Source organism: Aulostomus chinensis, chromosome 23, assembly GCF_037954235.1.
Source record: "Aulostomus chinensis isolate RoL2024-O1b breed Wild chromosome 23, RoL_Achi_v1.0, whole genome shotgun sequence".
Lineage (NCBI taxonomy): Eukaryota > Metazoa > Chordata > Actinopteri > Syngnathiformes > Aulostomidae > Aulostomus > Aulostomus chinensis.
The window spans coordinates 17,761,591-17,781,590 of record NC_141342.1 but is presented as its reverse complement, the minus strand read 5'-3'; the positions used below and the strand labels follow the sequence as shown (position 1 = coordinate 17,781,590).

The 20,000-nt window shown below is 43.8% G+C and overlaps 4 protein-coding genes across 10 annotated transcripts in view; all 4 read right to left on the bottom strand.

Annotated features, from left to right (window-relative positions):
* Positions 1-344, bottom strand: part of lrrc59 (leucine rich repeat containing 59) — a 6,073-nt gene extending 5,729 nt beyond the window's left edge. Inside the window, exons 1-2 of one of the 2 annotated variants that reach the window (XM_086195193.1) lie at positions 164-344; positions 1-13 (exon numbers count right to left, since the gene is read on the bottom strand). The exon at positions 1-13 is cut by the window's left edge and continues 99 nt beyond it. In XM_086195193.1, the coding sequence (XP_086051319.1) occupies positions 1-3 (3 nt within the window). In that variant the 5' untranslated portion in view covers positions 4-13; positions 164-344. The remainder of the gene's footprint in view (positions 14-163) is intronic. The other variant, XM_086195192.1, reaches the window with a different exon arrangement.
* Positions 345-1,582: 1,238 nt separating this feature from the next.
* LOC147239871 (5-hydroxytryptamine receptor 3A-like) lies at positions 1,583-5,828 on the bottom strand. 2 transcript variants are annotated; one of them, XM_086195444.1, is made up of 10 exons: positions 5,743-5,828; positions 4,867-5,027; positions 4,229-4,273; positions 4,010-4,119; positions 3,690-3,859; positions 3,453-3,610; positions 3,130-3,340; positions 2,922-3,044; positions 2,149-2,225; positions 1,583-2,049 (listed from the first exon to the last, which is right to left on the bottom strand). In XM_086195444.1, exons 1-10 carry the CDS (start codon positions 5,777-5,779, stop codon positions 1,828-1,830), a joined length of 1,314 nt encoding a protein of 437 aa, XP_086051570.1. In that variant the 5' UTR covers positions 5,780-5,828; the 3' UTR covers positions 1,583-1,827. The 2 variants fall into 2 exon arrangements, with proteins under 2 accessions (XP_086051570.1, XP_086051571.1); XM_086195445.1 differs by lacking the exons at positions 4,867-5,027; positions 5,743-5,828 and adding an exon at positions 4,372-4,493.
* Positions 5,829-7,555: 1,727 nt separating this feature from the next.
* Positions 7,556-13,976, bottom strand: LOC147239870 (5-hydroxytryptamine receptor 3A-like). Its single transcript, XM_086195361.1, has 10 exons — positions 13,786-13,976; positions 13,129-13,289; positions 12,999-13,043; positions 11,923-12,032; positions 10,922-11,091; positions 10,681-10,841; positions 10,130-10,340; positions 9,698-9,865; positions 9,169-9,254; positions 7,556-8,457 (listed from the first exon to the last, which is right to left on the bottom strand). The coding sequence occupies exons 1-10, from the start codon at positions 13,823-13,825 to the stop codon at positions 8,236-8,238; spliced, it is 1,374 nt and encodes a 457-aa protein (XP_086051487.1). The 5' UTR covers positions 13,826-13,976; the 3' UTR covers positions 7,556-8,235.
* A 2,400-nt stretch (positions 13,977-16,376) lies between these two features.
* rnf157 (ring finger protein 157) overlaps positions 16,377-20,000 on the bottom strand; it is a 23,368-nt gene continuing 19,744 nt past the window's right edge. For 2 of the 5 annotated variants that reach the window (XM_086195222.1, XM_086195223.1), the window contains 2 exons: positions 19,702-19,736; positions 17,518-17,665 (listed from right to left, as the gene is read on the bottom strand). In XM_086195222.1, coding sequence (XP_086051348.1) covers positions 19,702-19,736 — 35 coding nt within the window. In that variant the 3' untranslated portion in view covers positions 17,518-17,665. Of the gene's footprint in view, positions 17,666-19,701; positions 19,737-20,000 lie in introns of all 5 variants that reach the window. The other 3 variants (XM_086195221.1, XM_086195220.1, XR_015111473.1) reach the window with 2 other exon arrangements.

Sequence of the window (20,000 nt, the reverse complement as noted above, 5' to 3'; positions counted from 1 at the left end):
CATCCTGCTGTCTCTAGGAGGGGAAAAAAGTGGCCACAGAAACAATGACAATTAAAAAAAAAAATTAAGAAAAGGCAGTTCACGTCATTAATATGACACTCTAATTTCCACGATTTCTCAAAGATACTTCAACCAGGAAACCGTTTCGACGAGATTTACTCACCTGTTGTTAAAGCTGCCACAAAATCCGTGATCCAGGAGGGTAGAAAATAAGTAGTCCAACTCTTAAATGCGAGGAAAGTTGATAGAAAAGCTGTGTAATATTGGTAGGTCTGAGTTTTTGGAAGCACTGACTACCTCAATGAAAATCCACGTCACTGATTGAACGTAAATCCGGACAGGTTTGAAGGGAACAGCGCCACCTGCAGCGCTGGAGGACGCTCTACATGTGATAGGGAGAAGTTTTTCTGTTTTTCTTTTTCGATGTGGAACTTAGGAGAGCCTTTGCTGCCTAACTTTAACCACTTCGTTTTGTTAGTTTCAACATATCCACACACAAAAAAGCAAGCAAAAGAACTCATGTTTAAAACTTAACATACCAGAATAACTCTGAGAGCAAAAGTAAGTCAGTCTAAAAGATTATTGTCCAGGTACCCTGCAGCTGGAAAGTTGACTACTAAAAAGGTCACTGGAGGTTTCTCCAAGCTGAGAAGACACCGTGTTATGGTGGGTGATGATTTCCCACAACCTGGCAACCCAAAATGCATTAATGGCTTTTATCCGATCTGTGAAACCGTGGATAAACATTCGTTGACCATTGAAAAAGCCACTAATTATCGATTATGAACCCTCACCTAAATGGTTCCTCATCAGGGAGTGGTACCACAAAGGTAAACACAATTATAAAGCTTTCAAGCCAGTGCAGTTCAAGTTGATCTCTGCGTACAGTGATGGAGCTGGTTTCTGTGGGTTCATGAGGTGCTTTCCTGCCGCAGAACTCACAGGGTTCTTTAAGGCCATCCACAGGGGAGAAATGAGTACTAAACTTTCACTGTTGAGCAGGCGGCACTCAGTTGTACTTCCCCTGACGTCAAACCTGGACGTAAGGTCACTGTTTTCAGCGCTTTACAGATCAAATTATCTCTCACATCAAGTTTGTCCATATCTTTTTGGCTAGCGATTTATGTCTCGAAGTACGCCCATCGTTTTGGCACATTCTCCGGTATAATCCATGTCTTCTTTGTTTAGCTTTATGCTCAGTATTCCACTTTGATATGAGCTTAAAACAAATAACCCCTCCGGTTAGGTGATCGTTATGAAAGCAGTTGACTCATTCGTGCTTGTTCACAAAAGTGCAGAGCTGGAAGTGTCAGAATATGTTCTGGGCATTTTTGGTCAACACTTCTGTTGTTCTCTTGCTGTGGCTCTTCGCCCTCAACCACAATTAGCTTCAAGCTAAATATACGTGGCTGGCTCGTTCTGCTCTTCAGCGTCACAAAGAAGTAATGCAGGAAGGAAGAAAAGGTTTCCGTGAGTTCAAGAGAACTCTTAGAAAACATTTTTTTGGGTGATAAATTGCTTTAACCAATGAAGAGGCCCGTGAGTGACAGAAAAAAGACTTTCAAAATGTTTATTTGTGCAATATAAAGAGTATGATAAATTTTTCAAACCCAGTATGTATAGAACAGCTATAGAGATGGATTTGACTCCTCGTGCCACACCTGCAAGTATTCTGTGTGAACGCAAACAAGTTAACGATGAGCTCAAGAGGAGAGCAGCTGAGTTGGTTCTTTTTTTTTTTTTCGCCAGCGCAACAAGGAAATTAAACGATAATCAGCTCAAGGCCTGCAGGATCTAGCCATGTTTCCACTGTGGTGATAATCAACTCTATGGCTTGTTCCATTTTGAAAACATAAGAATTAAAAACAGGCTGACCAGCATTACATAGACAATAAAGAATATTTTGTTGACTTTAGCAGCCACCCGGGTCCAGTATCCCGTCTTGTCCTTTCCACTGTTGATGAGCTGCATCAATGTTCTCTCCATCTGCCTCAGTTCATCGGAGAGCTTCTCTAGACTATGGCGCTCTATTGCTCTGCTGCTGTTGCCCTAGAGGGGGAGTTGGAATACAGTTGGGAATCATTCGTCGTTACATTTGACATTCACCGTGTTGTCTCTGGCGTCACGAGAACTCATTGGCGGGCTAACCTCTTTGACCATAAGCTGCGGTCCAGAAGCTTCACCGGCAGAAGCGTCATAAATGCATCCAGTGTGAGCGTGCGTTTCTGAAAGTGTTTACAAAGATTGGAGTTTTTTTTGCCTCAGTTAAACAGTAAACACATTTGTGGGGAATGAGTCATAAAATACACATTCTTCCAAAAGAGTCTTTGCTTACGTCAATGCAACTCCAAGTTACAGGATGAACCAGCGACATGTATTTAGCTTGACGCTAATGGCGACTAGCGGCTGGCTAACAACAGCAAAACCGCCCCTAAATGTCTGATTACAAATTCTCAAGTGCATCATCCGGTGAAATCAATGCCATTTTTATTCAGCCTTTTTTTCCCCCCCTCATTCATCGAGTGATTTGATTGAAGCATAAACGACCAAATTGCAACCTACAGGGAATGAGCATAAGCAAGCCTGAGTGAGTTGGTTCAACCGAATGTTCCAAGTAGAACTGAACCAGAAATGTCAGAGCTGTTTTATCAGGTCAAATCTAAGCGGTGGTGGATTAATGAGCATTTTTGGACAGTTTTGCTGTTGTTACTCGTCAATCACTGTTAGCTTTAAGCTAAATGCACGTGGCTGATTTTTTTTTAATACCTTCTGGAGTCACAAAGAAGTCATGCAGCTCTGAGAAAAAAAAAAATCATTTTCAAGAATGTAATTGATAAGTAAAACTGACGTTGGTGTCATTAAATCGTTTGAATTTCCACCCCCATAGATTTTGTGTGCGTTTAAAACAAGGAAAGACTCACCCAGGATCTGGTCTCCATCTCTCTTGTCATGGGACACGGTGTCTTTCTGCATCAGGTGCATGACAAAGATTGTCTCCAAGAGGCTGACCATCATCAGAGCAAAAATCCCGATGCAGTAGACAGCTGAGGGAAGGAGGCGGCGACATTATTGCAGGGAAAAGCAACCACACAATGATCTGCATGCTCCTAAAGCTCCCGTTGTCTTTACATATGAGAGGAATACTGTTTGACGAGGAGGGCAGAATTTCATTGAGGATAAGCTGCAACACCGTGACGGCGAGTAACACCGTGACCTTGAAGCTCAGTTTTTCACCGCTGCCCTCCGAGATCAGGAAGGAGGCCAAGTCCAGACACAGGAAGAAAAGGACGGGCAGCAAGAAGTTGACAATGTAGAGGACCGACCGTCTCTTCATGTTGATCTGGGAAGTGACGTTCAAGGGTCAGGCGGGTGAGCGGTAGAGCAAGGGAGGCTTGTAACATGATAACCGTTATTAATCTACCCTCTACGTGTACGCCAGCTGTTATACATACGGTGTAAATGATCGTGTCGTAGTCAAGTATATCGCTGGCGTTTTTGGTGGTGACGGTCATGTTGATGAACAGCCATTCGTACTGCGTCCGCATCACCTCCCGAGACCACTCTGTAGCCTCCGATGAGTTGTCGCTTGGCCGTAGGCGAACATCCCTGGCTGGGGTGGGAGGCAGAGGGAAGTTAACAGAGAAGCGCGGTGATAAACGCTCATTAACAGGCGCACACACGCGACCCACCAGCGTAAATGACGGACTTGAACGAGAGGCTGCAGCTCTGAATGTCAAAGGGGAACTGGTAAATGTGCATCCTACAGGTGCTGACCAGGACTTGGTCGTTCTGAGCTTCAACATCCCCTTTAGCACTGATGGTGAGATACGGACTCGGAGGGGCTTTGTCTTTCTCTGTCCTGTTTGAGAACACGCACACATGCACACACGTGCACACACACACACAGATTATGACTGGCACAACAACTTGATTAAATGATGCAATCTGAGTGCAACTCCGACAAATAAACTGTACATAAATGTGGATCTGTCACCTCGAGAAAACTCACATTTCTTCGATTGTGATATCCGGTGTCCACAAAATTTCAGTGGGAAGAGAAACATTATCAATTCCACAAAAATCATATGGATCCCAAGAGATGTACTCATTGTGCCACCGCTACAGAAGCACAAAAAAACAGGGATTTCAACTGCGAGAAAGAGGGACAAAGGCGCCATTTTGAGCTTGACACAAGAAGGGGGAACCCTCATCGGTCGGCAGAACTCACCATAACAGTCCAAACATAAGGAATGAATTTTTGGTCTTTCTCAACCTGCGAACAAAGACGTGATGGTAGCATACGTCAAACGTGAACCAGGAACTACTTGATACAGTCTGATAAATATTGACAGTGTGTTCTAAAGGTTTCACCTGGATGTTTGAGCTAGCTTGTGACGTAGCTAGGCGTAGGCTAACTAACCCAATGTCTTATTTCATCTATATCTTTTGATATCCCCTCTGCCTTTAAGAGCAGACTTAAGACCTTCCTTTTTGATCAGGCTTACAGTTGGGCTGCTTAGGCTGGCCCTTAGATAAGCTGCTATTGGCTTAGACTGCCTGGGGATCTCCCATGGTGCACTGGGCTTCTCTCTACCATATTTGTTTTGAATATGGAAAATGATTTATTTAGTCCTGTCCAGGGTGAACCCCGCCTCTCGCCCTTAGATGCTGGGATAGGCTCCAGCCCCCCCGCGACCCTTACTAGTAAGGAATAAGCGGAAGACGACGATGGATGGCTTTATTTAGTTTTATTATTTGATGACTCACTTCAAGCCTAAATACAATCCAGGCTTTGGAGGCTACATGATGCTAACCCAGTGAATTGCCAGCATCATCTGAAATGGGCAAACATGTCAGAGCACTCACCACATCCAGGATGGCGTACAGCAGCACTTCCAGGGATACCTCAGTTGGCCTTTTGTAGTTTTTAACTGGCCGTGTCATGTGGTACAGCTCATTGGTTTTGGTGAGGTTCAGGTGGTTTAAAACATCCTGATAACTGCAGTCGCGCTCAGAAGACACCCCGTCTAGAGCAGAAACATGAGGACGTGGGCTCTGTTACAGAAATGACTCTTTTTCAGGACAGAAATCGGCGAATACACAGCCAGCTGACAAACATCTCCAGCGGTAACAGGGTATTGTGGTCTCTAAAAGGCCGTGATGAGAAGGACATTAGCAGGAGTGCAGGGTTTTATGTCTTAAAATGATTGTGGGCATTTTGTTGCCCTCTAAATTTAATCTAGAATCTCCATTAGAGATCCATCTGCAATATTTGGAGGGAAAATAATTGCAGTTTAAAAAAAAAATCCTAATTCTTACACACATACAAACATACATAATACAATATAATAACAATAATAATATAATTACATACATAATTCTGTTGGTACTCTACATTTGAACTATTTCAATTACCAATAAAAACTGCTGCAGTAATTATGATCATAAAAAAGTAAATAAGAATACAAATGTTTATAACATATTTTCGCATCTCTCCTGTAAATTATTGCGTAAACGCATGCAAATGACAAGAAAAAGAAACAGTTCAAATCATAAGAACTTCTTGAGGTTATCAAACGTTCAGCGGTGTAGTTTGATTAAATTAAAAAGCCACAAAAAGTGAGCGAATTCTCTTTCTTTCTTTCTTTCTTTCTTTCTTTCTTTCTTTCTTTCTTTCTTTCTTTCTTTCTTTCTTTCTTTTCTGCAGAAGAGCTTCAAACCCTCAGGGGTCGTTCTTCTTACCTACGAGGAAGAGCAGCGAGAGGAGAGCAGCCAACATGACGAGTGTGACACAGACTCAGCGGCAGGAGGTGTGTTCAGCGGCTCGGTGTCGTCTGGAGTCGTTTCCACATCTGTTCCGGTAATATCGCCGCTGCCTCACACTGGAGGAGGGACGAGCAAATCTTATTGACTAAGACTTAATGGCTTCATTTGTCTTCAACACGATGAATCCAACGAGTTCATCAAATTCTCTCTCTGTTTGTTTTTTTTCCTAAGGGAAACAAAATGTTGAGGCACACATATGTGTCCTATTTATAAACGGGAAATTGTTAAATGCAACTAATGGGAATTTCTTCACAAATCCCTCAAGGAGGATTCAGTAACCTGCTGTCAGCAGAAATATGTGACTGTCATAGAGCAACTAAGTTATTTTGATCTTTAAAAAAGTCATATAAAATTCCAACTGTACACATTTTAAATCGCCATGACACTTTAACTCCTAAATTTACGGGTAAAAAGTTGCAACTAGATTTCAAACATCAAATTTTCATTTCAGTGATGCAATTAATTTTGTGTTCGTCAACTTGATGTGAGGGAATCTCAGCTCAGAAACGGACACTGCTGTCTAAAAATAGTGGAGTTCGCCACCCTCTGGTGGTGAAGGGAATGTCAGAGGATGAAGTTTGAGACTGAAGTCAAACACTCAGTTTGAGCTGCTCGAAAACTTTGCTGAAATTTCTTTATGCCTTCGCATGTTGAGAAGGCAGAAACAGTCATATAGAAAAAGCGTGGTTAATGCAAAGTGTGGCTAACGATGCAAAGAGGGGCTAATAATGCTAAGAGTCGCGAATAATTCAGAGTGTGGCTAATAATTTAGTGTGGCTGATAATGCTAAGAGTGGCTAATAATTTAGAGTGTGGCTAATAATGCTAAGAGTGGCTAATAATGTAGAGTGTGGCTGATAATACTAAGAGTGGCTAATAATGCTATGAGTGGCTAATAATTTAGAGTGTGGCTAATGCTAAGAGTGGCTAATAATGCTCAGGATGGCTAATAATGCTAAGACTGGCTAATAATGCTAAGACTGGCTAATAATTTAGAGTGTGGCTAATAATGCTAAGATTGGCTAATAATGCTTAGTGGTTGATAATGCTAAGAGTGGCTAATAATTTAGAGTGTGGCTAATAATGCTAAGAGTGGCTGATAATACTAAGAGTGGCTAATAATGCTTAGTGGTTGATAATGCTAAGACTGGCTAATAATTTAGAGTGTGGCTAATAATGCTAAGAGTGGCTGATAATGCTTAGTGGCTAATAATGCTGAGTGGCTGCTAATGCTAAGAGTGGCTAATAATGCTGAGTGGCTGCTAATGCTAAGAGTGGCTAATAATGCTGAGTGGCTGCTAATGCTAAGAGTGGCTAATAATGCTGAGTGGCTGCTAATGCTAAGAGTGGCTAATAATGCTGAGTGGCTGATAATGCAGTGATGGCCACTAAAGGTTTTAGCATGTGACAAGACAGCAGTGGTCAGGGTGGGTGAAAGATGTTTAAAACTTACATTTTCCTCATCAATTATCAGGCATTTTGAGGATTCAAATACTTGGGATAGAAATAGAATTTTTTTTAAAAACTTCCCCGTCTTTACATCAACTGCCAGCTTGTATCATAGATTTAATAAACCAACATGAAAAAAGACAGTGGTTGGTGATGTTTGAGCACTCTTGCTCTCTGTTTATTAAAAGCAATCTCAGTCTGGTGAGGACAGAAAATACAATGTGTTTCATGACTTTCTTTCCCTTAATTTCAACCATTTATGAATCATAAAATGGTTAATAAATGACAATAATCCGGCCTGTGCAGGAGGAAACTCTGCTCCCGTCCCCAAAGCCACGAACACTCCCACCAACGTCACACACCTGCGGGATCGTGTCGCTGTGGAAAAGTTTTGAATGCAAATTCTACCACTGACACCATGACATGCATAGAGGGAGAAAAAAACAAATAAACTCTTGTTTTGAACTCACAAATTGAAAAGGTTTTTTGTTTTTACCATAAAGTGTTGATAAAATAGAGAACAACTCACCAACTACCTCAGGTACATCAACAAATATACGACACTTAAGAATACACAAAGCTTTTATGCAGTATTACAAGACATGAACCCCTACAGATGATTTATCCAGCCCAACATATTCCGTTTTAGGTTGCCACCTTCACACGTGTCTCATTCGGGGAAAGACTTCAAACTGAAATATTTTCAGCGATTTAAGGAGGCACACGCACCAACGAACAGTAAATGACACTTTTACAACCTTAAATTAAAGATTTGTGCAATTTTTAAAAGCGCTTTTGTTGTTTTTCTTGCCATGTGAGTTTCTGGAAGCCGGAAGAAGAATTTAGACTCAAGGTGAAGGAAAAGGATCGTACACTTGTCGCCGAAGTCGTGTTCTAACAGCTGCGGGCAAAGGCAAGCAGCAGAGCACAGAATCAGAACAAGCGTGAGCCTGAGGGGACTTCAGACGCTGTTCCACTCCACGAAGATGTGAGATAGGAACAGTGTTACGGTGACGATGTAGAAAACAAAGAAGGCCCCGTTGATCCTTGCAGCCCACTGGACCGAGCTCCCTCGCTCCTCTTTGCAGCCGAGGTGCCGACTCAGCGTTCCCTTCAGTGCCTTCAGCTCCTCCAGGATCAACAGCAACGCAGGAGCCTCTCCCGCCTGTTCACCTTTGTTCACCTGCACACATGGAAGCATGTCAGCCAGGGTTTGCCTCCCCTCACTGACTGTTAATGGACACCCGGTGGGCAAAATGAGCCCTAATGTATTTATTACTTCTTAACAGGGAGAACTGTACTCCATTTATTTCGACAAAATGCTGTTGGGTGCCCTCTCGAGAGAAAGTCTGAGGCATCTCTGTCTGGGGTGATGAATTTGCCTCATAAATGTTGGAAATCGTGTAGCATTAACGCCTTCAAGAGCCACGAGTCCATTTTACTAATGTAGAGTAATCTTATTTCACTGATTTAGAAGTTTGAGAAGAGAGAAGAAAAAAAAGCACCACTGGACAAAGAGTACAAGTAACAGAAGTCATGACGTATCATGTGAAGGTAATTGTGTTGTGGTTACATTATTTCAAGAAAATAACACACACAAAAAACCCCAAAACTAGCACTTCCTCTGCCACTAGATGGCAGCACCTGCGGCCAATCAAACTGGAAGCGCTTTGTCGTACTTTCCAAGGTTTTCCCTGCGGTCTACATTCTTGCTTGCGTTGTACGTCGCTTTGGACAAAAGCGTCAGCTGAATGAAACTGTAGAACAATAAAAGGGGAAAACAAGACGGATCCTGAGCGCTCAGAAGCAAGCAGACCAAAAACAAAAAAAAAAGATGGAGGTAATTTTTTTTTGCTCCCGACAGAACCCTGAATCTGTGCCTGCGCTGCTGTACCTCCTCAGACACGGGCTGAAGTTCCAGTTGTTTCCCACAGCTGGACTCTTTGTAGATGCAGGAACACCTGACCTGGCCTCTCTCCTCTGAAAACACACGACAACAAGTTATCCAAGAATGACACCTGGTGGTCTGAGCTCACTGTGACCTCTCCAGCATTAAAGCGGTATCTCAAGACCAGAATGAGCTTGTCAATGCAACTGTGCGTCGTCTTTTTTTGTTGACACAGGGTGGTAACACAGAGGTTGGCAAATATTCTAATTCGTTAGAACGTCAGTAAACGTCACATGCACTAAAACTTCCAAACGAAATGAACGGATGAACAGAACTCAGGGGAGGAATGAAAGCGCAGCCATTTTGCTGTCTTGTCAAACTGATGTTGCAGGTACTGAAAGCTCAATGTGCAGTTTGACTTGAAAGATGTTTGCTACATGAAGTTTCATGGGCCAAGATTTATGAGCATAGAAACAGGAGATATATTTCAGTTTGAGATCACCTAAGAAATATCATCGCAAAGCTCCGTAGTCACCTGTGCCGGAATGATCAAACTTAACTTCATCCCGTTTGTTTGCCTCCCATTTCTCCCTGAACCCCAGCTTCTCCTGGGACGCTAAGTCCTTCTCCACCAGGTACGTCACCAGGATCGTCTCCAGCAGGCTCAGCAGCATCAGAGCGAAAATGACGATGCAGTAGGTGGCTGGCACGGAGAGACAAACGCGTGACTCAACTGCTGCGGTCAAAATCATGAAAGTCATGGTCCTTGATTGCCGTCAGTTCACCAAGTGGGGACTTGATTTGATTTGTGGTTGACTAAGAACTAAAAATTTCAGTTGGAAAGTTTTCCCAAAAATACGTATCACTCTGGGAAACCATCTTTACCACGTTTGACCCCAGAACCTGATTAAACGTGTTTCCTGTATAGTCCGGGGGGCCTGAATGGTTCAGGTCCAGGTTTGTGTACCTATGAGAGGGGTCTTGTTGGACATGGAGGGCAGGATTTCGTTGAGGATGAGCAGCAGCACGGAGATGGCCAGCAGCACCGTGACTTTGAAGCCCAGTTTCTCCCCTCGGTAGTCGGAGATGAAGTACGAGGCCAAGTCCAGGATCAGGAAGAAGAGGATCGGCAACAGGAAGTTGATGACATGGAGGAGAGGTCGTCTCTTCATGGTGAGCTACAGGACAGGGTCAAGGGTCAAACACACGATTGACCAAATGGTGGTAATTCATGAAGTATTACTGCTTCATTCTAGTAATGTGCAGTTTTCTAAACTGGAGGCTGAATTCAGAAAATTCAGATCCGTCCAACTCCACCTCAACCAAGACACTTTGCTTAAAAACAGGTTTGCAAATCTCCATCATTTCAAATGTGATACTTCGAAATGCACATTAAAGGACACTGATAGAAACAGATGGTGCTGGAGAGAACCCCCCACCCCCATCCCCACCCCCACCGCCTTACTGATTGTTTTGCTAATTATTCAAGGTTGTTCCTTTAATTTGTCTGCGGCGTACGGTGTAAATAAGCAGAGCCCACTGTCTATCGTCAGAGGTGAGGTTGGCCTGGGAGATGGACAGGTGGAGGAACTCCCACTCCCCCTGGGACTTCATCACTTCCTGGGAATACTGAGTGGCCCGAGACGAGTTGGAGAAGGGGGCGAGACGAATTTCCTCCGCTGCAATGAGAAGACGGGGAGAAAACGTGAGTGCGGGATGGATGGAAACGTGGAGGTTTGAACTTCGCACCCTCCCTCACCGTAGTAAATACCGGAGCCAATGGTGATGTTGCAACTCTGGGTATCAAAGGGGAACTTGTGGACGTCCATCTTGCAGGTGCTGACCACCCTCATTTCGTTTTCGCTAATGACCTTCCCTTTATTTGACACCTGAATGTAGGGGTTCTGGGGGGAGTCATCTTTTTGTGTCCTGGGACGTTGCGCACGCACACGCGCGCACACACACACACACACACACACAGAGTCAGGAGATGTTTGTAGATCATTTAAGCCAAATATTAATATATCCTCTGAGCTGCCGCGTGACTGTGCTCCACCTGCTGGCGCCCGTGTTTGCTCATCACCCCAAGAATAGAAGAACTGTGTTCTGAGAGCAAGTGAGCCGACTGGAAGATAATCGACCTGTTAAATAAACACTGGCAGTAAAGCATCAGCAAATATGAGCAAACTCCAGGACTGAGTTCTGAATGAAGTGACTGAACGCTCGTTTTGCTTTGAGTTACCACAACTACACCAATCAGCTTCTCCACTGTTTTATTAGTCTTTGTTAATCTGAGCCTCTGTGAGTGCAAACAGTTTTCAAAAGACAAAAGCTCCATGACTCAGTGTAACGTGCACATTTGTTGTAATCGGTCAAAAGGCTCGGAATTTCTTGACTTTGGACGAGTATTTTACAGGAATGTTGCTCGCTTGAATTGTTTTAGTGACATGAAAATCCAAACTTGCATCAAAGGTTTAAGTCAGGAGTCACAAATTTGAAAAGAAAAAAAAAAAAGTTAAAACGTGTAAAATTAGTGAGTTTCAGAGGAGCAAACTGGTTGGTTTTCTAATCGAGCAGATGAAGCCAGGCTAGCTGTTTCCCTCTGTTTAGTCTGCATGCTGAGCTCCGTTAAGATGAGGTTGCTGAGCGGCAAACATATCAGTCTCTTCAGGAACAAAGTGAATGTGTGTGTGTGTGTGTGTGTGTGTGTGTGTGTGTGTGTGTGTGTGTGTGCGCGCGCGCGCGTGTGTGTAGACTCACATCTCATAAATGAGGAGATCTGGTTTCCACAGCAAGTATTGAGGAACTGAAATCTGAGAGATCCCGCAAAACTGAGCAGGATCCCACGAGATCCGCTCGTCGTACCACATCTGCAGTCAAGAAATGTAAATTATCAGCCAGTTAACAGACAAAACTTCGTAAAACTAACGTCAGAGTCAAACGTCAAAACAATGCAGCAGTGTTAAACAGCAGCCGGGCTTCAACTCCCGGCTTGTGGAAGCCTCAGTTTGTCATTTCCGTCTTAGCCAACTTGTGTTTCTGCAACCGCAGTTGACCATTTCTGATTTTTGGAGCTGAGGTGAAGCTCCTCTCATCCTGACCGAGCACAGCCGTGGGAGTAAACCCAACCTAGCAGCTGGTCGGCTGGCTGAAGCACACGCCGACAACAAGGGACCACAAGTCCCACCAGGACAAAAGTCAAATGTCCATCGGTCCGGTGAACAAATTAACCATAAACTATCAACAGCTGATGGCGGTATCATATTTACTTTTACGTTCCAACCAGGAAACTTGCCTCATACCGTGACATCACGTGACAAACTGATTTATTTTATCATCCAGTTCACTGTGGTAACAGTTGTAGCAACTTTTAAAGGGGGACTTTCAAGACGGCTACAAGCAAAAGGCAGAAGAACGCCAACTGAGTAGCCCAGTGGCCGGGTTGCACCTGCAGCCTGGGTCCAGTGAACCAGATTAGTCTTCAACATGATGTCTACGCAGCAGGAAAGACTCACAGAATAAGAATTCAATTGCTCTGTGTGGAAAACCTCCCTCGAATGTATGGCAATAAAGACTGGATCGAATGTAGCTGATGGTCTGGTCATCAACAGATGCTGATGGGAAGGTGAATGGCAAACGCTTCTTTGTGTCCTCTTTTACACCAAAAGGAACCATAATTCACAAAATGAACCTCACGCAGCTTTGAAGAAGCTTTGAAATCGCATGAACATGAACGCTGCGACACGTCGATGTGAGAATTTGGGTCGTTTTTTTTTTTTTTTTCTCTCTTCTTTTTCAATCAGATGACATTTCCAGGTGCCTCGGGTCTCACTCACCATCGTCACCCAGAGGTAAGGAATGAAGGTTTGGGTTTTCTCAATCTGTGAGGGCACAAGTCAGAGCTCGTCAGCCTCGCCGATACTGGCAACCATAACTCAAAGTCAACGTGGCACCAGGAAAACCTACCACAGCCAGGATGGCGTAGAGGAAGATGTCCAGCTCCACCAGGGTGGGACGAGTGAAGTCTAGAACGGGCCGCGTCAGTGTAAACATGTCGTTACCTGTGGTCAGGTTCAGGTAGTCCACCACGTCCTGGTAGGTGCACACTTTCTTAAAAGAAGCTCCATCTGAAATCAAGATGTTGTTGTGGGTTTTTCTTAATCAGATTGTATGTAGTTTGCTTAATTTGATGCACTTGAAACTATTTTACTGCGTATCATTTTGCATGGATCGCTGTGTGTTTTGGAATTTATTTTTGTTCTTGATGTGATCTATCTCATCAAATTAAAACCTTAACCCTAAATTTCTCTTCTGCTGGTTTGTTATTGTAAAAAAAAAAAAAAAAAGTTCAATGTCATTCAAGTAAAGCAATCAAGTTTTCCTTGAAAGTATTTGATTCTTTGCTGAAATTTTGTCTTTTCTGCAGAGCTGTAAAATAACAAATACATGTGAAATTCATGCCTGTTTTTGTTTTTTTTAATTTTTGCTTTTTTGGGGGGGATGAAGATTTGATGTTTAGTATCACAGCACATCAGATAAATACAGTAGTGGTTAAAAAGAAATAAATCATCAATACATTGCAGTCTCAGGCAAATTTAACTCTTCGTTTCCTTCTGGTCTCACCTGTTAAGAAGATCAGGACGATGACAAGGAGACGAATCATGACGTCCCATTCGTGTGTGTGTGTGTGTCTGTGTGTCTGTGTGTCGCTGCTGTAGAAGACCAGACTTGCAACCTGAAGCTGGTGAGACTGAACCGCAACAGCTTCTTCTCAAAGTCTGATGTCACTGCCTGAGCCCCTCCCACAGCGAGGCTGTGCTGTAATTGGGTAACAGAGGGAAGAGACGCGTTAATCCGTTTGCTTCTGGAGAAGAATGAGCCTGACTCTGATTGGTTTAGAGGCAGAGTATCATCAATAAAAGAGCAGAAAAGGCAGGTAGGGAGGATTTGTATGTCCGATGGTGAGAGATTGTATAAATTTATATGAGTGGGTGTTGGTCAGCACACACAGTTGCTCAACCCCACTGTAGCGCACGCAGAGCAGCACACAATTCAGTTGGAGTGGAACCTGATCATCAAAATGCGGAAATGACATTATAGACACTGGTGTCCATTTAAACCCACCCCCTCTCATCTCAACCCACTAATTCCCGTCCTCTCTGACAACAGGAAGCTGATTCTTGATTCATGTCAAAAGGACCTCATGTACAACAACTGTGCTCGACGGTTTGATTCATAAAACGAGTTTGTAGTTGAATGGATCAGCTCCTCTGGAGCTGAAACTGGCGGCACGGTGGTGCAGTGGTCAGCACTGTCGCCTCACAGCAAGAAGGTTCTGGGTTGGAGTCCCGGCTCCAGCACAGGATCTTTCTGTGTGAGTCTCCATGTTCTCCCTGTTCCTGCGTGGGTTCTCTCTGGTACTCCAGCTTCCTCCCACAGTCCAAAGACATCAAGAGGGGACCAGGTTAATCCAGACTCTAAATTGACCGTAGGTGTGACTGAGAGAGCCAATGGTTGTCTGTCTCTATGTGTTGGCCCTGCCATGGACTGGTGACCTTTCCAGGATGGGTTAGGTCTCGCCTGTTGACACTGGGATAGGCTCCAGCTCCCCCCCCCCCGCAACACTTAATGAAGGAATAAGCGGAAGACAATGGATGGAGCTGAAACTATCTTTGTTGTTACTTTCTGTCTATGTTCAACCCCCCCTTCCCCTCCCAGCCAGCAAGCAGGGTAGTAAGGGGCTCATATTGGTTAAAAATGATGCGCGATGTGGGCCTTCAGCACGTTTGTCCATGGGGGTTTTATCAACTGAGCTTTAGAAGCAACAGGAACCAAACCAGCATCAGTTGAACTGTGAGTGGTTTGGTTAATGGATAAAAGTCTCCCTTTTACCGTTTTTAATTAATTAATTAATTTTTTACTATTTTCCAAGAGTCAGAATCTAGGAAGTGATTCGGCAAAGGCCGTATTCATGTATCTGGAGACTCTGATGTGATGTAACACAGCAGTATTAGCTTGATGATGGAATGATGCTCTGATTTAGAAAAGAAAGGAGCGGTCATGGGGGGGGGGGGGCTCTGATTGTCTACGAGGAGGCATGAACTCCACTTACTAAGTTGTTTATCCTGCACGTTGAAAACACGCCTCCATTTGTAGGCGGCACAGGTCTCAGGTGTGTCCAGTTATTGGTTGGTAATCTGTGTATTTATGGCCTTGTTTTCATCCTCTTCAGCTTCCCGGGAGTCCAGATGTTGGCCTGATTTATTTGATTTCATTATAAATACTTGACATTTTGACACATTTGGACTTGACAACGTTTGCAAGTACAACTTCCTATGCATCACTCTACTTCTGACTTCTCCGGCAAGCAGCAGAAGATGGATGCAACCATTTGAAAAGTTATTTTTAAAAGTAGACAAATATACGCTTTCCATTCTGTGGTGGGGAAAACGCTGCATACCAAAGATTGAAAAATGAGCTGCAGCTGCAAGGGAAAACATCAGCCCGTGTTAGGAAATATCCCAGAACCCCAGGAACAAACCCTGCAGTCAAACCTGAGACTTTAGTTGCAAAAAACTTTATTGTCTGTTTGATGTTTGACATTTTTCACTCATGATTCTACAAAAGTGGGGTACGCGGTCTTGGACCCATTCCTTTGATATCAACCTGCGCCTGGTGCCGCAGAGCGACTTCACCTACACACCTTGGTCACATGACTTTGCAGCTTGGATATAGTAGTGCAGTACTCTTGACCTCAGCAACAGAACACTAGAAGGATATGGAACCGCTTGAAGTGTGCAGTGATCCATCATCGAGTATCCTACAGGAGGGTGCAGGCTGACCTAGACTAACATGCTTACCCGACTATCGCCTCATGCACCACAATGTTTGTCGTCTAGGAAACAGCTAATAGTGCATTAAATTTTTGTTATTGTCCCTTTTTTTTAATTTGCCGTGTGAGCACGCGTATGCGCACGCGCGCACGTGTGTGTGTGTGTGTGTGTGTGTAAACCTTTACAAATGTTTCACATATTTTCATCCGCGTTCCAATAAACAACACAGTGTTTTGCAACAAATTAAAAACACAGAAAACGTCATTAACAGGTACATTAAAGTGATACAAAAGCCAAAAAAAAAAAAAGAAAAAACAACTAAAAAGTTCACAAATGAGGAGTAAAGGGTTCGTAAGCGTGATAATAACTGGGAATATGAGGATGAACCAAAGTGTTTGTGACCACTTCACGGCGTGAGGGTCGTCTCATCCAACAAAAAAAACAAAAAAAAACAACTCTCCCTTTACAATGGCAACATGAACATGAAATGAAAGAAAAACACATTGTAGTATCAGAAATTGAGAGGCCAGTGCAAACACAGTTTTGTCTTGGACTGCACATGAGCGTCCACCTGCAGGAGTAAAGGAGGGAATATTTATTGCTCGGTGGTGAATTCAAGTTGCACTACAATTAATACTGACATGCTGAGATGGAGCTGCAGGGGCAGGGAAAGGCGGGTAAAAAGAAGGGAGTTCAGTTCCAGTTAAGGTGGCAGCTTACATGTCGCATACATTCCCCATCATCGTCCTACATTCTGTGTGATGTCATTTTTCAGTTCGGTTACGAGTGCGGCGACTTCTCGATTCACATTCAGCAGAGGTGGGAAGTCCATGATGGGAACGAGAGGGGGTGGGGAAAAAAAAAAAAACACGTTAGAGGACGTCAAAAAAAGCTGCATGCGAAGTCGAGACTGGAGATCCAACGAGGAGTCAGCGTTTAGTTGGGAAAGGTGGTCCGGCGTGAGCTGGCGTTCACTAGTGCCCCACCGCTCATTCAAGATACAACAGAGAAGAAGTACATTAGTAATAAATGCGATTGCCGATCACAGAAGCCCCTGACTGTTTTGGCTGGTAATAGAGAAGAGGAGCGGGAAGAAAAGGAGAGGAGCAGCATGTACTTGTCTAAAGAAGAGTGTCACAATACACAACTTTCATTGGTTAGACCTACAGGTAATAAATAATAATGTAGCAGTAGGCTAATCCTTCTCAAGTTAGGTCACAGACAAAAAAAAAAGAAAAGAAAAAAAAGACAAAAGTGCACAGACAACAGAGGTGATGCCCACTCTGTTCCTCTTGCTTCCTCTTTTCACTGAAAAAGAGTTTCAGCGCCAGCGACGACAATCACATTGAAAACGTTTAGACAGGTGGAGGCGGGGTTCCCTGTTCAGCGAGTACAGTATCCAGCGATGCAGCACTGTAGCTGGGTAGGAAGAGCTGATGCTGGGTGTGTGTGTGTGTGTGTGTGTGTGTGTGTGTGTGTGTGTGTGTGTGTGTGTGTACATTGGTGTCAAATGTGAGTGTGTTACACAATGAGTGGTCCGCGGCGAGGATGTTTAGGACTCTGGCCGTCCCTGTTCTCTGCCCCCTGCTCCTCCAGGTTGATATTGCTGGTGGAGGTGTGGTGGGGGTGGGGCTCCAAAACAGGCCTGTAGCCCCCGAGGTACATCAGACCTGAATAAAGGACGACAAGCAGAGGGATGATGCTCATTCTGGTTAACTTTTAATGTGAAAGAGCATCGTCCGATAGATGAACACGCCCTCACTTTCTCGGAAAATACAATTTATGTCAACCCTCTTTAGTGCTTTAGTCTTTCCTCTCATTATGGAGCTAAACTGGATGGCTGACTGCTAATTAGCTTAGCAGAAATGAACACTAGCAGTGGGCAAGTAGAGAAGTCATTTCAAAGAAGCCATCCATCCATACAGCAATCCATTTTCTACCACTTATCCTGTTGAAGGTTGTGGGGGGTGGAGCCTATCCCAGCAGCCGTCAGGCGAGAGGCAGCGTTCACCCTGGACGGGTCACCAGTTCATCACAGGGCCAACACATAGAGACAGACAACCATTCACACCCACAGCCTCACCTACGGTCAATTTAGAGTATCAATCAGCCTCGTCCTCTCTTGATGTCTTTGGACTGTGGGAGGAAGCTGGAGTACCAGAGAGAACCCACGCAGGAACAGGGAGAACATGGAGACTCCACACAGAAAGATCCTGTGCTGGAGCTGGGGCTGGAACCCAGAACCTTCTTGCTGTGAGGCGACAGTGCTGACCACTGCACCACCGTGCCTCATTTAAAAAAGTCATTCCATACAATTTTCATCAATGTTACGCACAAACCAAGCTCTTTTGATACAGGCAGTGTTTTGGAGAAAAGTGTATTTGATGACTTTTGAGTTTGCCTCTTCACTGCTAGCGTTCATTGCAGTTAAGCTAACTCGCATCGCCAGGGGTTTGGAGCTCCGTGATGACGGATCGATCTGTTTGTCTGTCTCTAAAAATGAAAGACAATAAGTGTAGCTCCCAAAAAGTTTGCATGTTTCTTTAAGAATTGTTAGGCGTCTTTGTAAATTACAAATATTTGACTTCCAGTCTAAATTCACACAGCAGCTAGTGGAGGAAACATGGACGCCCCAAGTTGTGCATCGGGTTTTTATTTCCTATCAGGTGCAAATCAGCTGAATGGAAATCTAAACTGCAACACAGCAGCGTATGAAGTGCAAATTCGTTGACTTTTTTATTTAAATAGGTTTTTTTTTTTTGCTCTTCAGCGTCCTATGGATTGACGCACCAAGGGTGGTCAAAACACTGGTTACAAAATAAATACCTACTTGAATCATTTTGTGTCAGAATCTCTGGAGGACACATCAAGAAGCAGAAACAAGACAGCCGGGTTGATGGCTAATTCATTAGTCTAAGCAACAGAAAACTCACTGGTTTTTGCCGAAATTTGCAGCTTCTTAATTATCTGGAAAATGGCGCTGTGGGCTTAAAAAAAAAAAAAAAAAACACCAAAAAAACCCCAACAATTTTCCATGAACCATTAAAATGACAACACATTTCCAAGACTAATCATAGTTCGTTCGTTAATTTTGAATTTCTTATTTAATCCCGAGCTCCGCCAGGCCATTTTCTTCCTTAAAACTCAATGAATCGAGTTTGGTCTTTAAGGGAAGTAAACTAAGACTGCAGTTTAAACCGAGAACCTGACTGATTTCATCAAAAGGAACATCGATCCATCGATTAAAAAAAAACAACCTGTTGTAACTCAATTTAACTCCCTGACTGAACAGTCAAAGTAATTCATTGCTAAGACGACGCACATGATGTCACCCTGGCGGTTTGTGCAGTCGAACCTGACAGGGACAGTCAATAAGAACCGGACATAAGACAACTTAACGGTTAACGATGGGAAAAAAAATGAATTCACACTCTGCAAAGCACGACAGCAGGTTGAAGAGGAAATCATTCTGAGCTGTGAAAGGACATCAGATTCATGATTGATAAGAAGCAGATTTTTTTTTGACAAACGTATTTGTTTTAGACCAAAGTGTGCGAGCTGACTCACGCCACGCAGCGAACGCGACCAAGGAAAGTGAGTCTGATGTGCATTAAAGGATGAAAAAAAACAAAAACAACAATAACAACAAAAACACAAAGTGCGAGCCTTGTGTCTGATCTAGCATCTGGCCTTTAGCACTCCATACCTAGTCCTCAATATGCACTGGGCACGACTCCTCATCTGTCCATCCGAAAGGAGGCGAAAAAGGGAAAGAGAGAAAGGAGGTGGAGAAGGGAAAAAAAGAGGGAGAACGTCCAGGAAAAGACAGCAGAGGACGTGATGGGGGAGAAAAAGGGGGGAGAGAAACGGAGAGATAACAGAACACTTTTACGACACACAGAGAGAAAACACATCACAACATCCACCCTAAAGGACCAAGGGGGTGACGTGGGTTCAGGGGAATGTGGGGGGGGGGGGTGATGCAGAGCGAGAGGTTTTAAAGGA